The following is a 15941-nucleotide window of genomic DNA, read 5'->3' on the forward strand; positions in this document are numbered from 1 at the left end:
GCAAAGCCAATTAAAAATCTCTGATCACTGGTCATGGTGGGTTTGCTGAAGAAGACCACCAGCCTTAGGGGATTGGCTGTGTGTGAGACTCCACACAAGAGGCTAAGAATATTATACACAATGATTCTTGATGTTCGTGAGCAAATCCCTAAAAATTCAGCATATAGAAAGTATGCAGAACACAGAAACAAATTTAAAAAACATAAAAAAAAAAAAAAACCATTGACAAAAAGGGCCACCTGGGTGGCTCAGTCTTAAGCGTCCGACTTCAGCTCAGGTCATGATCTCATGGTTCATGGGTTCAAGCCCCGCATCAGGCTCTGTGCTGACAGCTAGATCAGAGCCTGGATCCTGTTTCAGATTCTGTATCTCCCTCTCTCTCTGACCCTCCCCTGCTCACACTGTCTCTCTCTCACTCAGAAATAAATAAAAAAAAAATTTAAAAAAAACATTGAAAGAAAGTATACAGAACAGATTACAAATGAAAATTGAGTATGGTTAGAGCGGAACCAGATGTTAAGAAATCAGAAGACCAACTTAGGGTGACCAACTAGAAGAGGTGATTCTTCAGGCTGAAAATGAACTAAGTCTGGCAAGAAAAATGATATAGTGGAAACCATGGGAGCCTTTAGTGGAAGAGCCTCCTGCCAACCAATGGAAATAGCCAATACAATCATCATTAAATGACTAGCATGTTGATGGGAAACTGATCTAATTAAATGTTTTGTAATTTTAAAAATATTTTCTTGGGGCGCCTGGGTGGCTTAGTCGGTTAAGCGTCTGACTTTCGCTTAGGTCATGATCTCGCGGTTCGTGGGTTCGAGCCCCGCATCGGGCTCTGTGCTGACTGCCAGCTCAGAGCCTGGAGCCTGTTTCAGTCTGTGACTCCCTCTCTCTCTGACCCTCCCCTGCTCACGCTGTCTCTCTCTCTCTCCTAGAAATAAATAAAAAATAAAACATTAAAAAAAAATATTTTCTTATTGCTGATATCTTATAATCAAGAAAACGAATACAGAACATATTTAGGAGACTTGTTAAAATTGTTGACTGTGGTAGTAGGGATTTGTGAATCCATATTTGATATGTAAGGCATTCATTTAAATTATTTCAAAGATGTTGTTTTGTTTAATTTTTTTAACAGAGAAACTGTGGAGAGATTTGAAAGTTAATTGGAAAAGTACGATAGATTTTCAGTGCAGAGTCCATAATTGAAATGTGAAGTATTTTTAGTAGTGTCTTCAACACATCATTTAATGTTTTTTATCCTGAAAAAAAATAGGAAAGGTACTTTTTATTATTGCTTAGACAAATTTATAAGTCACTGAAGTGAAGAAGTTAAGAGTGAAAAACATCAAATTATAGTTGTCCAGTTGAGGAAATTGATTTGGTACTTGAAAGAAAGACATCTTATTTATAGTGGTAATTGTAAAAACATTTCTCTTTATCTCATTTAAAGCACTGAGCTTTCTGTTCCTTAGCCTTTTGTTTTCTTGATCAACCAAAGTACATCAAGGTAGAGAGAAAATTTATGTAAAACAAAAGACATAAAGAGTTCCTAAAGTTTATCTGACTTATGAATAGGCTTATACTCAGAACATCTTAGTCACACATGGGTTCTAACGTCAAAATAGAATCACTAGGTGGTTTTCACTAAGTTTCCAGTATGAGTATAGTTGGATATCAAAACGAAGATAAATGCTATCAAAGGAAAGAAAACAGTTGGAATAAATTACTTTTAATGTGCCTTCACCCTTTCTTTCTAAACCCTATCATTTCTAAATACTTAAATTTGGTATTTTTTAACTTAACGATAGTACTCTTGTGTGTTTATAAGCATGTGTGTGTGTGTGTTGCTATCCCTTGTGGCAAAGCAGAATCAATTCAGAATTTTTCAAATGAGAAAATTGTGTTTTTTCCAATGTATTTCTCCCCTACAGAGCTGTAAATTGAATGGTAAATAAATATTAAATGGAAAAAAGAAAATCTCTGATCTCTGAGCAGAATCCCAGGAAAGGTACAATGTAACTTACATCAGCATTCTTCTGACACATGCTGCACTTGGTTGAAACGCTGTTAGTATATATGGTAACAACAGGCTTCTTCTTTAGCTCATAAGAAGAAAGGCATGATTGGCTGCAGAAATCTTTGCTAGGAGAATTTTCAAATTGGGTTGTGATCACATCCTTTGGATTTAAGATGTCTCTAAAAATAAGTAACAAAAGGTAGAATGAAATGTGTTCTTCATAATTCTAATTTCTTCCTCTTTGTGAGCTAAAATAACTGTTTACTAAGGGCAGCTATTGCATGGTAGAAAATGGCTTGCCCTGGATAAGGTATCTGAAAACCTGGGCTTGATGATTAGTTCCATTACTTAGCTGAGTAATTATTCTCTCAATTTCCTCATGTAGAAAATGGGTTTATGATACCTAATTTATAGATGTGTTGAAGGAAAATTATATTTGAAATATATCCAGCCAGATGTTCATGACCAAAGCAGTGAGGCTTCCAGCTCCAACCAAGTTTCATCCACTGGAGCCAATGGAAGAAGAGGCAGTCCCTCAAGTCCAGGCCACAAAACCCTTGTCCTCTTACTAGCTAGCATCTGCTAAGAGTAGAAACAGTAGAGACAAAGAATGACATGTTTGTTTGTTAATTTAAATGCAAGATTTGGGAAACAGATGAACTACCAAAGATTAATATAAGAAATAAGCATGACATATAAAACTTAACTATGACTAAAAAGATCAAAGAAACAAGACAAAAGAACTATTGAGGTTTGGTAGCAGAGGACAGATGGAAATAAGAATAAGACAGAAAGAACACAAATAAGTGAATCATTCCATAAGACTCCTCAAGTAATTTTGTTAAGAGCCCACTGATGCAATAAGCACTAACAGTAAAAACAGATGCTACGTATTGCCATTTTCTGACCAGTAGAAAAAAACTAAAAGAAATGGTCAGTAATTAGAAGCACTATACGAACCACAAAGAGTATAATGGCAGTAATATTATATACAGTAATGTGTACTGAGTAATTGCTATATACCAGACATTGTTCTCTTTACTCAAATTATCCAACTTAATTATCACAAAAATTCTGTGAGATAAGTATTATTATAATTGCCATTTTTCAGATGGGGAGACCAAATCAGAAAAGTTAAATAACTTGTCAAAGTCACAAGCCGGTAAGCAATGAAAACAGAATACAAATTCTAGGCAGTCTGATAGCACATTCAATGGTTCATCATTCCACTATTCTGCCTCCTAACCTAGGCCTTTATTATACAAAACTGTTTCATGGTAAACTATTTAAGAATAACAATAACAACAAAGTACTTTAATTTTCTAAAACTAACCTAATTTTAAAAATAGAGGACAGTGAATCTTGGAAACCAAGTGGATATGTTTACACATGGGTAAAGTTATTAATTTTGAATAGTGATTTTTCTAATAAAAACAAAGCAATAAAAAATGTTACTTAATAAAGTGAATCTGCCAGTGGTATAATATACATATATGTAAACCAAAGAGAATAACTTTTTAATGGAAATCTGTGCACATGACTATAAATGCATTTTAAACCTTATGCATCCAAATGAATCTTACACCTCAACGTTAATCTTAGAAAAACCATCTTCCAAAAACATGGCTCCAACAGTCTTCTAATTTATCTTTTATTTACAAGAACTCTAAGAACATCTTTTCAATGTTTTAGTCAAATATCATGTTTAACAGTATGACTGAGTTTAATTGTCTACAATAGTCAACTGATAAGGCATCAAGCAACTTTTGGCAATTTGCAAAAATCAAACCCATGGTATAAAGATAGATTTGTCACCTACTTGGTCTAAAGGAATGTTTCAGAGGCTCTGAATGCAATGCCAAATCAAGAGATCAAAAAAATTTTTGAATAAGAGCAGCACTGAGGTAAAACATCTCTGACAAGAGTGACTATTTTTAAGAAAATAATATGCACTTAGATGTATAAGTTGTGCTATGTTCTTTGAAATTTAATTCATTTTATTTTGATATGTGATATGTTGAAACAGAATATCTAAAAAAAAAAAAAAAAACCAGAAAACTAAACTTACTCTTCTAGATCAGTTTCATGAGAATGCTATAGAAGAGTTTAAATAAGGTATTAGAATTGCATTTTAGAACCAAACAAAATTTGAATATTTATGTAAAATATTTTTAAATTCTTTCCTCTTAGTTGGAGATTTCCATTTTAACAGGATCTTTTAGATACTTAAGGCCAACACCCCAAGCAGATAAAGAAACTGTCACAGATCTCCAAAGACAAAATAGGGGACCAGAAATAATACGGTAAGAGACATAATGTGATAAGCTCTGGGCTAACACTGTCTCATTAAAATCTGACGAAGTAGATACTATTTGCCAATGAAGAAACCGAGGCCTAAAAAAATTAAACATCTGGCCCCAACGTCACATAATTAGTAAGGGATAGAGCACGATCTAAACCAAGCTCTTAATTTTTTTCACTCTACGTTAATGACTACTGACAACACAGTGTATTTGTAGAACTCCATTACCACAGGAAGAGGCAGAACATGCCAAATTTTTCAAACATACTAAGGTAGAGAAAGAAGTTTATGTGGCTTTGTTGCTATTTCTTCCTCTCTCTGCATCTATGTGTAACTGTAAAGCAATAACTTCAAAGGATTTTTTTTAGAAATAAACACATTATTTCTGTGACCATTTAGAGATTTTTTTATCTTCTACAGTATTAAAAAACTTTTACATATTATTATAAGACCAATGTTGTTCTATGCTATACTGAAATAACTTTCAAGATAATAAATAATCGTGAATGGCTGAAGTCTATAGTCACAGGATATATGAGTGGTCCTATAATTCCCACAAATGGTTTGTTATTTCTTTCCATATTAAAATTTAAACTTAAGGAGACAGAAAACTGGTTAAGATGATACTTATAAACACCATGTCCTTTGTTTAGCATTACAAAGAATTTGCAAAGTTCTCAGTTAAAAAGTTATTTAAAGTAGCAATAGCATATTTGACCTAAACTATATACACACTGAAAAGGTAAAGTAAAAAAGGATGCAATTAAGATTTTATACTTTGAGCAGTGTGTGCAGGTTCTCCTGGGAGGAGGTGGTATGCAGACAGGTGAAGGATATCCAGTGATGCACCGCGTGGAGCAGAAGAGCTGAGTAGATCCCGTCTTATGATACGCGGTTTGCCCTTTATAAAGCATTTTTTTACAACCAGAGCAAAAAACCTGAATAGCTACGGCTGGAACTGAAGGAAGCAATATATTTGGGCCAGATGATGCAAGAGAAAACTGAAAGCCTGGGGTCAACTGTTGGGCTACAAATACAAAATAAGGGGGAAAAAAAAGTTTTAGTATCAACACAAACACATATACATTCTCCATTTTTTAGAGCAAATTCTCATTCTCCAAATCCAATATTAATGAGCTAATAAACACTCTAAAACAGAGAGTTTCTCAACCTTTTTTTGTGGGGGAGCAGGTTTAAACCTTTTTATAACCCATAGTAAGAACTATATTTCACATTATACTCCAGGAGACACAAACATACATTTCTATGTATGTTTATGTGTGTAAAATTTAATAACTGAAACAACAGTTTCGTGAAATAATGTTTCCTTACTACACCCCATCACAGTCTTATACAATCTTATTCTATTCCCACTTTTTGTTTCTTTATATATATATATATTTATAAATATAAATGTGTGTGCGTGTATATACATATATACACACACATATATATATATTATGTATATGCATTTTTTAAAAAGATTTTAAGTAATCTCTACACCCAACATGGGACTTGAATTCACGGCCCTGAGATCAAGAACCACATAGTCTACTGACTGAGACTGCCAGGTGCCCCTCAATTCCACTTTTCAAAATGCTAGTCGTCAAGACCAGCTACCCAGTTTAAAAAGCACTACTTTATCTTAAGGGGAAAAAAAAAGACTTATATGAGGTGGTGCTCTCCCTCAGTTTTCATAGTTAGAACATAACAGTATTAATCATAATTAACTTACTCAGTTCTATTTCTTTTCTTTTTTTTTTTTTTAGATTTTATTTTTAAATAATCTCCACACCCAATGTGGGACTTAAATTTACAACCCTGAGATCAAGAGTTGCATGCTCTACTGATTGAGCCAGCCAGATGCTACATACTCAGTTCTATTTCTTACCAAGAGGACTGTCACTGACTGAAAATACAGCACTAATTTTCAGTTCACTTTCTTGAGTTTTTGGCTTTGTGGGATGTCCATACTCCTTAAAGAAAAAGAAGAGAGAGAAGTGAATACAGTGTTAGTATTTAAACAAACTAGAAATTCAAGTAAAAAATAATTCTGTCATATCATTTCTACATTCTAATCATAATCACCTTCATAAATATCTCAAAAGTCAAAATTTACAAGTTGTTAGAATAAAGCTTTACAAAAAAGACCTTTCAGAACTGAAAAATCTTCCATGACAATTATTACTACTTTTCAAATGTAATATATAGCACTCATATACAGCTACTTCAATGTTGAGCACTATCCTTACTTTAAGCTGTGTTTATAAGAGAACAATAAATGAAATTAAATCTGACTGATGCAGAGTTTGGATCCAATTAGTAATTTTAGCCAACAGACTTATAAACTGTCATATCTATTAATGGCATAAAAAACACAATGCAATCTGTTCGTTATACATAACATCATCACAGCCTAAATCAGACTTATCCTAATTATGTATTCTTTAAAATGCTTTAAGATAAAATATAATCATAAAACAAAATTTTATTTTATAAAACAAAAATTTTAAAATACATATATCTACTTTGAAAAAGACTATTCTTTTTTTTCATAATTCTTTTTTTTTTTTAAATATTTTTTATNAAGACTATTCTTTATTGAGATCACAACCATCCTACATTTTGTTGTAGTTAAAATAGCCTTACATATTTCAAAATAAAAAGTTAAGGGGCACCTGGGTGGCTCAGTCAGAAAGCATCCGACTTCAGCTCAGGTTATGATCTCACAATTTGTGGGTTCGAGACCCGCATCAGGCTCTGTGTTGCCAGTTCAGAGCCTGGTGACTGCTTAGGATTCTGTGTCTCCCTCCCTCTCTCTCTCTCTGCACCTCCCCCACTGTGCTCTCTCTCTCAAAAATAAACATTAAAAAGTTTTTTAAAAGTCTTACTTTTCTGAAACAATGGTGATAATAAAAAGCAGTTGTATTTTAACATTCCTATACTTAGCAAAATAAATGACAGATACATCAGCTCCCAAAGTTACTTTTGAAATTGCTTTGGATAATTACATGCCAAAGACTAGGAACCACTACATTCATTCACCACTTCCCATAGTTAGTGTACATATGGCCCCAAATAAGCTGCTGTCTATTAGTAGGAACTACAGTATCTTCTTTATAGATGAGGAAAGTGAAGCTTAGAGATGGTTCAGCAATTTGTCCAAGGTCACAAAGACACTAAGTGCACAGATGGGAATCAAACGCAAGTCTGTCTGTTTCAAAAAGTCATGCTATCTCCCTCACAGATGTACAAATACAATATAAAAAAATTACTATAATGAATTCAAACCCTAGCCACCACCAGAAATTAAGCTCCCAATTCCTTTCACTCATAGCACCTGTCACAATATGTCACTTCTTACTTATTTGGGTGATAATTTGTCTAACATCCTTCTTCTTTCCTCCATACATGCAAGACTGAAAGGAACATGTCCATCAAGAACAGGCACCGTATCTGTTTTTCTGCCTTTGCACACTCAACATGTGGCACAGTTAACATAACCTAACAGAGAAGGCTCTGGGTTCTGAAAGCAGGCAGAAACAGATGTGATCTTGGCTCAAATTATTTAATCTTTTCTAGTTTCAATTTCCTTATCTACAAAATATATTATCTAACCCATAGGGCTATTATGGGGGGATAAATGATTTAATACAGATGAAGTATGTAGCATGATCCCTTACAGATAAGCCAAAACTGAAGCATGATTTATACACAAATATGCTAGCTTTTATTATTTTCATAAGTATGGCATTTAATAAATATTTGTTGAGGAGTGCCTGGGTGGCTCAGTCGGTTGAGTGTCCAACTCTTGATTTCAGCTCAGGTTATGATCCCAGGGTCATGGAATCAAGTCCCGCATCAGGCTCCACACTGAGCATGGAGGATACCTGAGATTCTCTCTCTCTCCCTTTGCCCCTCTCCCCCACTCTTTCTCTGAAATAAATAAATGAACAAATATTCCTTGAATGAATGAATCCAAGTGGATAGTCTTAAACATACTTAAATAACAAGAATTTATTGGCACTTGCATAAAGGAGAGGAAGTTAAAAGTACCTATATACACCCTCCTTCAACTTTCCAAAAAGAACACTTAAGAATCAGTATAAAATTAATTTGCCTTATCATCAACTTATTCTCTAATATTTTTCTAACATGCCTGTTAAATTTCCCCCGATCAGTTACTTTTACCTCACAAAGTAACTGTTCCAAATCATCACCACCAAGGCACAACCATGCAAACCATGCAAATAAATGTCCAGCCCCCTGATGTTTCAATTTCACCAAGAAAAAAAGAAACAACTAAGAACTCCCTCGACTCCCTGATTCCCCCACCACCATGTCTACAAATTGATCAATAAACTGTCCTCTCATTTTCCAGGAAAAAGCAACCTTCTTAACCACAACTGACTAAAAACAGTGTTTGCATTTGGGATCCCATCTTTCAGCACTGCATACTGTCATGTATCTTTAGCCTTTACCACCCCCCATGCTGGTTTTTTCCTCTTAGCTTATAAAGAACCCATTTTTTGAGAAACTACTTAACTACCCTCTTCTCACTCCTGCCTATGAGCAAGCAAAAAAGTGCCTCATTCTTTTTCTACTTCTTTATTTTTCCTTTAAATGTTTATTTATTGTTGAGGGGAATGGACAGGGAGAGAAGGGGACAGAGGATCTGAAGCCGGCTCTGCACTGATAGTAGAGAACCCCAATGCAGGGCTCAAACTCACAAACCCGTGAGATCATAAAGTAGGCCAAAGTCAGACAGTTAACCAACTGAGATCCCCAGGCACCCCTTCCTTATTTTGACTCCCTCCTGAACCTAATACTATCTGGCTACTGCTTCAACTGAAACTGTTAGTTGTTGTTGTTGTTTGTTTTTTTAAGTGTATTTGTTTACTTAAGGAATCTCTACCCCAATCTGGAGCTAGAACTCATGACCCTGAGATCAAGAGTCACATGCTCTACTGACTGAGCCATCCAGGCACCCCCAACTGAAACTGTTTTAAGATTAACCAATCACCTCACAGTTGCTTAACTCAATAAACATTTTTTAGTTTTATCTTATACGGCTTCTAAGATACATTTGCCACTGCCAATGATTCTGTTCACGGTCTTCTGGTTCTTACTTGAACTCATTACTGTGTCTTACTCTCCTTCACTGATGTTCTTATATTCAGCCATAGGGGCATCAGAAGCCCCTTGTTAAGACATAGACTTTGGGCTTCAACCCCAGAGTTTCTGACTCAGAAGGTCTGCACCAGGGTCCAAGAATACACATTTTTAACAAGCACCCAGATAATGCTGAGGCTGCTGATTGCAGGAACTACTTTGAAGCCACTTTGAAGCCCTAAATTAATCCATTTCCCAGCATTCTGTCCTGAGCGCTGCTCTCCTCTCTCTACATTTTTTCCCTGAACAATCTCATCCATATTCGTAACTTCAACTATCACCTATACAGGGTTACCAGATTTAGCAAATAAAAAAATATATATATAAAAGCCTGGTTAAATTTGAATTTCTGATAATCAACAAATATTTTTTAATATAAGTATGTCCCAAGTATTGCATGCAAACTACTTACTGTAAAAAATCATTACTGTGAACTCGAAAGTGAAATTTAACTGGGCATTCTATATTTTATCTGGAAACACTACACCAAATCTCTAAATTCCACTGCTTCTCAGCTTTTTGGCTAAGATAAAATGCAACTATCTAAATACCATACCCATATATGCAAATGCCTCCCAGTGCAAATTACCAGTTGAATGTCCCACCAGCCCTTTAAACACAACAGATCCTGGGGTGCCTGAGTGGCTCAGTCAGTTAAGCTTCTGACTTTGGCTCAGGTCATGATCTCATGGGTTCGTGAGTTCTAGCCCCATATTGGGCTCTGCGCTGACAGTTCAGAGCCTGGAGCCTACTTTGTATTCTATGTCTCCCTCTCTCTCTGACCCTCCCCTGCTTGTGCTCTCTCTCTCCCTCCCTCCCTCCCTCTCTCTCCTTCTCTCTCTCTCTCTCTCACACACACACACACATTAAAAATAAACACAAAGATTCCAAACTGTACTTATTACTCTCTCCCAAATCCTGTTCCTAGCCCCTCAGTAAATTGTATCATCAAAAACTCAACTGAGGACAGATACTTCTAAGTACTCTGGGATTCCTCCTTGACCCACATATCTCATATGCTATCTCTAAGTCTGAGCAACCCTACCTAAATATCTCAAATCTATTCTCTTTTCTTCTCTTTATTGTTGAAACACTCAACCACTAAACATACCACATTCGCTCACCTCTCCATGACTTAGCATATGCTATTTTCTCTGCCTGGAAACTTTAATTGTTACAACTCAAGTGCTACCTGTCCCATGAAGCCTTCCTTTCCTTTCCAGACAGACATAAGGGTGCCTTCCTCTATTCTCCCAATGTACCTTACACAATTTTTTTAGAATAATTACTTAATACTGTGATTTTGTATCAGTACAGAGGTGGCACAAAGCAAAAGAAAAAATACAGTTTGAAAAAAAAATAGAAAAAGAAAGAATACAAGTTTGAAGCCAGGTCCTATTCTAGCTCTGAGGCTGCCTCTGAGTTTGACAAATTACTTAACTTCTCCTTTCTTCAGTTTCCTCGTTTGTAAAATGGGGTAAAAATCTGTCCCTCATATGGTTGTAGATTTTAAATGAGAATGCATACCACACGCTTAGCACAGCTTCTGATGAGGCACGCTCAATAAATAATTACCCCTTTTTCCTGTATCTTTATTCCTCCTTACACTATCAATTTGAGAACAGAGGCCCTGTCTTTTCATCTTCTGAAATCTAAATAACTAACACAACAGCCTGCAGTATCATGGTTAAGAGGTTGGGAATCTTTAACCAGACTGTTTGGGTTCACATTCTAGCTCAACCATTGACCAGTTGTATGACCTTTAACAAGTTACCACCTGTCTCAGTTTCTTCGTGTGTAAAGCAAGAATAGTAACAGTATTTAACTCCTGGGCCCTGCTCATCAAATGGATTAATCTATGTATCCCACTTAACGACAGTGTAGAACAAGTGCTATGAATTATAGTTAGCAGGAATAAAAACTCAGTGAATGAATGACAGCTCGACTGTGACTCTAATATCCAGAACAGACTCTTAGTAGAGGTATTCCTCACTTTTCAAAAGTTCATGCAACGCCACTTCACCTTCACAAATCACTTAGATTAATACCTGCTTTCGCAACCAAAAGAAATCTGAAGATTTTCACTTTTATGAGAAAAGGCAAAAAGCGAAAACAGCCTTCAGCTTTGTTTTCAGCGAGCAGTTACAAAGCAGTGTGCAGCCTGGGAAGTGAGAGCTGCACCACCGAGCTCCTTTCCTAGGAACCACAGTCAGCATCTTAGCATCAACCTGACACTGCTGTAACACTGAACTTCGTAAACATTGGTGCCTTCTCTTCATTTATTTTGTGCACTGAGAGTAAGATGTGTCCTGAGGTATCAGAAAAGCCTAAGAGTGGTTAGTTTTAGGGGTCTAGGAAGGCTCAAAAATTTTTCTATATAAGCCAATGGTAATCACTTGATTTTACACCATTTCAGCTTACAAAAGTTTTCATAGGAACACTAGTTTCAGATGCATGAGGGGGAGGCAAGGGGAGGCTATATCAGAAAATATTGAACATTTTCTGTTTCTCACTTCCTATTTTCCAAACTTTGAACGCAACACAGAAAACACTACAATTTGTTTAACTGGCTTTTCTATCATAGCCCACACTCTCGCTTATGCAAAAAATTATACACTATTCACCTTGAGTAGCTTTAATATAAACCAAAGAGAACTGAGTTGGTCCCCATCTGCTTACACGAAAATGTAAGCTGTTAGGGGGATTTTCATTATCACCATTTTGATATTAAGAAAGAACACTCAACTCATAGGACAATACTTCTTAAGCTTATGTACCACAGACAAGGCATAATGAAAGAAAAATTAGATCTAGAATTTTAAAAACTGGTTTTGTATCCCAACTTGCTACGGGACCTTGGTGAAGTCACTTATTCCTTCAGTCTCAGTTTCCCCATCTGTGAAACAGAGGCTCTTTTATTCCTATAATTGAGCATGTACTTTGTGTCAGTCATTTGACCAGGAATTGAGGATGCAGGTCAAATAAGACCAGACTGTATGAAAACAAAATTCAGGGCACCTGGGTGGCTCAGTCAGTTGGGCATCTGACTTCAGTTCAGGCCATGATCTTGTGATCCATGAATTTGAGCCTCACATCAGGCTCTGTGCTGACAGCTCAGAGCCTGGGGCCTGCTTCAGATTCTGTCTCCCTCTCTCTGCCCCTCCCCCACTCATGCTCTGTCTCTCCAGTCTCTCCAAAATGAATAAACGTTAAAAAAAATTTTTTTTAATTCATGGACACATTGATGCCACAGCAAAAGTGAAACCAATATACAATAGGAAAAATAAAAGAATTACTAATTCTACCCCTGTGACTATCAAACTATATCTTAAAAAAGGAGAAAATCTATGCGAAGCTGCCTAGTTTAGAATGCCACAGGCAGAAAAATAGCATGTGCAAAGAGAGAAAGCAAAACTCTACAGGATATGCTTTTGAGGAAAATGCAGATAATTTGCAGATGAACAGATTCAAAAAGGTGGGAAGGGTGACCAATGATGCTGAAGACAGAAACAAAGGCCTAAACGTGGATAGTTTGGATGTTACACTAAAAAGTTCACGCTTTATCACACATGAGGAGACAGGGTCTTTAAAGGGAATGATGTCATCAGGTCTGTAGAGATACAACAGCATCATTATACAGTTTTGATGGAGACTGTGACTACAGGAAAAAGGATGAGTAGGAAATACAGTTCAAATGAGAAATAAGAAATAGGGAGGAAAAGGAAGAGAGAATATAAAAAATTCTTCAAAGGCAGAATCAACAAAACCTGGCAAACAAAGCAACCACTTTGGAAGAAGAGTAAGAATATACCATCTGGGGGGGAATAAATGTCATGATGTCACCATTGCCCACCCCACACCCTGTAGACAGTCCTCGGAAGCTTCTCAGCACAGTACTCTAGGAAGACATGGAGTTGATAAATGAGATAAAGCTATTTGGTGCCCCGTCCTGAAATAATATTACCTTTGAGATGATGTGAGAAATAAAATATTTACATTATTATTTATTATTTGGTTATTACATTATTTATATTTTTATTATTGGCTTGCTTATTCAGTAACTAAAGAGTATCAAGCAAAGAACCGTCCAAGAAGAAAAAAATCATTTTTTTGCCAAAACAACTAACCAATGTCTCCCATACTGATCTCCACAGATTTCCAATCCAGGTTCCTAAAGGTAGCTAGATGGTCTTTCTGAACATATTTATCTCATCTTCCCACTTAAAATCCTGCAATCTCTTTCCACTGCTCTCGGCATTAAAAACCAAAATTCATACCAAGGTCCCAAAGCCTTGCATAATCTGGCCTCAAACTACCTACAGAGCCTCATCCTTGAGGCAGGATAACACAGGTTTTGAAGTCTGACTACCTGGATTTGAATATGGTCTGCCATTTATGAGGTGTGTTCCCTGGTAAATTGCTTGACCTCTTTGTACTTTGGTTTCCTCATCTGTAAAATGGGGGGTAATAATATGGTTCTGAGACTGATGTCTGGCACAGTCTAAGCATGTATATCAATAATAATAAGTTAATATAAAGTCACATGCTATTATAACATAATATATACTACACACTGATACATAAATACCATCTATGTTATTGTGTTGTTGTTATTACGATCAACATTATCATCATCACCGTTTTCATACCTTTTCTGTTCCAGGCCCACTGGTCTTGCAGCTCTTCAAAAGAACCAGGTAACTTTCCAACTCAAGGCTTTCCTATATGCGGATCCCTCTGTCTGGAACATTCTCTGTGCCTTTGCCTAGTCTACTCATTCTTCATCATTCCGCTTACACATCCTTCCCAAAGGGAAGCCTTCCCTAGGCAGCTTCTGCTCACAACCAAACCTAGGTCAGATTTCCCATTTTAGGCTTTTCTTGAAGAGGCACTTGTCATAGTTTGTAATTATATATATTATTTGATGAATTACTTGTGGAATGTCTCTCTCTCCCACTAATGTATAAGCTCAATGAGGGAAAGGACTAAACAGACTCCTCGATCCCCTGGCATAGAACAGACCACAAATACTTCCATAATAAAAGGAAGCTTCTGTCAGATAGGAGAATTTTATTAAAAAAGGTACCAAGTATTGATGAATAGTAATACACATTACTTTCCTTTTACAAAACGATACACAATTACTAAGATCTTTTCTCATTTACAGAGGAGAAAATCGGATTTACTCACCTAATGGGGAAAAAAATCAGCTTGGGTTCTTTTAACATTGCCTAACTAAAAATCTGAATTCACCAGATAGAAAAGAATTTAAAAAAATTTTTATTTAATAAAATGAAATGCTTACTTGAGCATTGTCAGGTTCTTCTTTAATTTTGTCCAGAAGCCCCTGCTGTGGTGCCATTGCCTTGCCACGTTCACCATCCAAAGGTTCTTTCATTCTAATTGTTTATGTAAAGGAACTCCCCAGTCTAAAACTAATAGATTCTTCTTGGGAAAGGAGAGCTGGGCTCCTAAAATACAACATAAGGGATTGGCACTCAGGTTTATTCTTCTCATTTTCTCCTTCATGTTTATATTCAAAGCTTTGTGTTGCACTCAAGGTTTTAGAGTTGAGCCTTTGAAGAACAATTCTTCTGGGGCCACGACTAACTTTAATCTCCCCTCCTTCCTTCTGCTCCTTTAGTAGTTCTCTCCACATATGAAAAGTCTTCTGGCTATAGCTCCCAACCTCCCTAATAACTTTAATAAAGTCAAACTCTGGTCTCTCAAATGCTGAAAGTTACAGAGGGAATCAGACCAGCAGGCCAAAAAAACGGGAAGACGTTACCAAGCAACCAGAGGAAAGGATTCGGAAATAGTTTCTGACTCCAAGAGAATTAGTACTTGGAGGCCTACCTCTGCTTTTATTTCTCAAAGTGGGGGCACACCAAGCTCCCCACCCCCACTCTTTTGCTGGAGACCTCTGTCAGGGCCCCATTTCTTGGCCTAACGATAAACCAGAACTCCAGATGCCATCACAAGTGAACAACAGGTACACCGTTGTTTAAGTGGACCACCTGCACCTTCCAGGGTCTCCCTGGGGGCCATTCCCACAAATAAGCCCCTCTGAGACTTACTTCTTAAATGCTTTCCTGTAAACAAGAAATTCTATTAGCCATTCAGCAAATTTCCGTTCCCTAAAGGGTAAACGTTCTAAACCCGAACCGAAAAGGAAGCCCCCCCCACCCCCACCCCAAAGCTGTCTTCATCCAAAGAGTCAAGCCAGACAAGGAAATGGGCAACTGGTGGAAAAGCCTGTGCGTAAAAAGAGATGAGAACTTTCGACCACTTGCCACAGTTACAACCATCTATGGGTGCTCATCCCTCCTTGGAGGACGGTATTCGCTCCGAAAGTCTCGTCCCCACCAATAGTCTCCACGCCCGTCACGGAGTACAAACGCGGCAACGTTGTATCGGATAGAGAGAAGGCAACCCGCAAATCCC

The 15941-nt window shown here is 36.8% G+C and overlaps 1 protein-coding gene and 1 pseudogene across 2 annotated transcripts in view; one reads left to right on the forward strand and one right to left on the reverse strand.

Annotated features, from left to right (window-relative positions):
* ZMYM6 (zinc finger MYM-type containing 6) overlaps positions 1-15941 on the reverse strand; it is a 40962-nt gene that overhangs the window by 24855 nt on the left and 166 nt on the right. For both annotated transcript variants that reach the window (XM_077753082.1, XM_077753081.1), the window contains exons 2-5: positions 14803-14968; positions 6217-6301; positions 5103-5352; positions 2031-2202 (exon numbers count right to left, since the gene is read on the reverse strand). In XM_077753082.1, coding sequence (XP_077609208.1) covers positions 2031-2202; positions 5103-5352; positions 6217-6301; positions 14803-14895 — 600 coding nt within the window. In that variant the 5' untranslated portion in view covers positions 14896-14968. The remainder of the gene's footprint in view (positions 1-2030; positions 2203-5102; positions 5353-6216; positions 6302-14802; positions 14969-15941) is intronic.
* LOC144222632 (NADH dehydrogenase [ubiquinone] 1 alpha subcomplex subunit 5-like) lies at positions 34-691 on the forward strand (annotated as a pseudogene).

Source organism: Crocuta crocuta, unplaced genomic scaffold, assembly GCF_008692635.1.
Source record: "Crocuta crocuta isolate KB4526 unplaced genomic scaffold, BGI_CrCroc_1.0 scaffold303, whole genome shotgun sequence".
In the NCBI taxonomy this organism is placed as follows: Eukaryota; Metazoa; Chordata; class Mammalia; order Carnivora; family Hyaenidae; genus Crocuta; species Crocuta crocuta.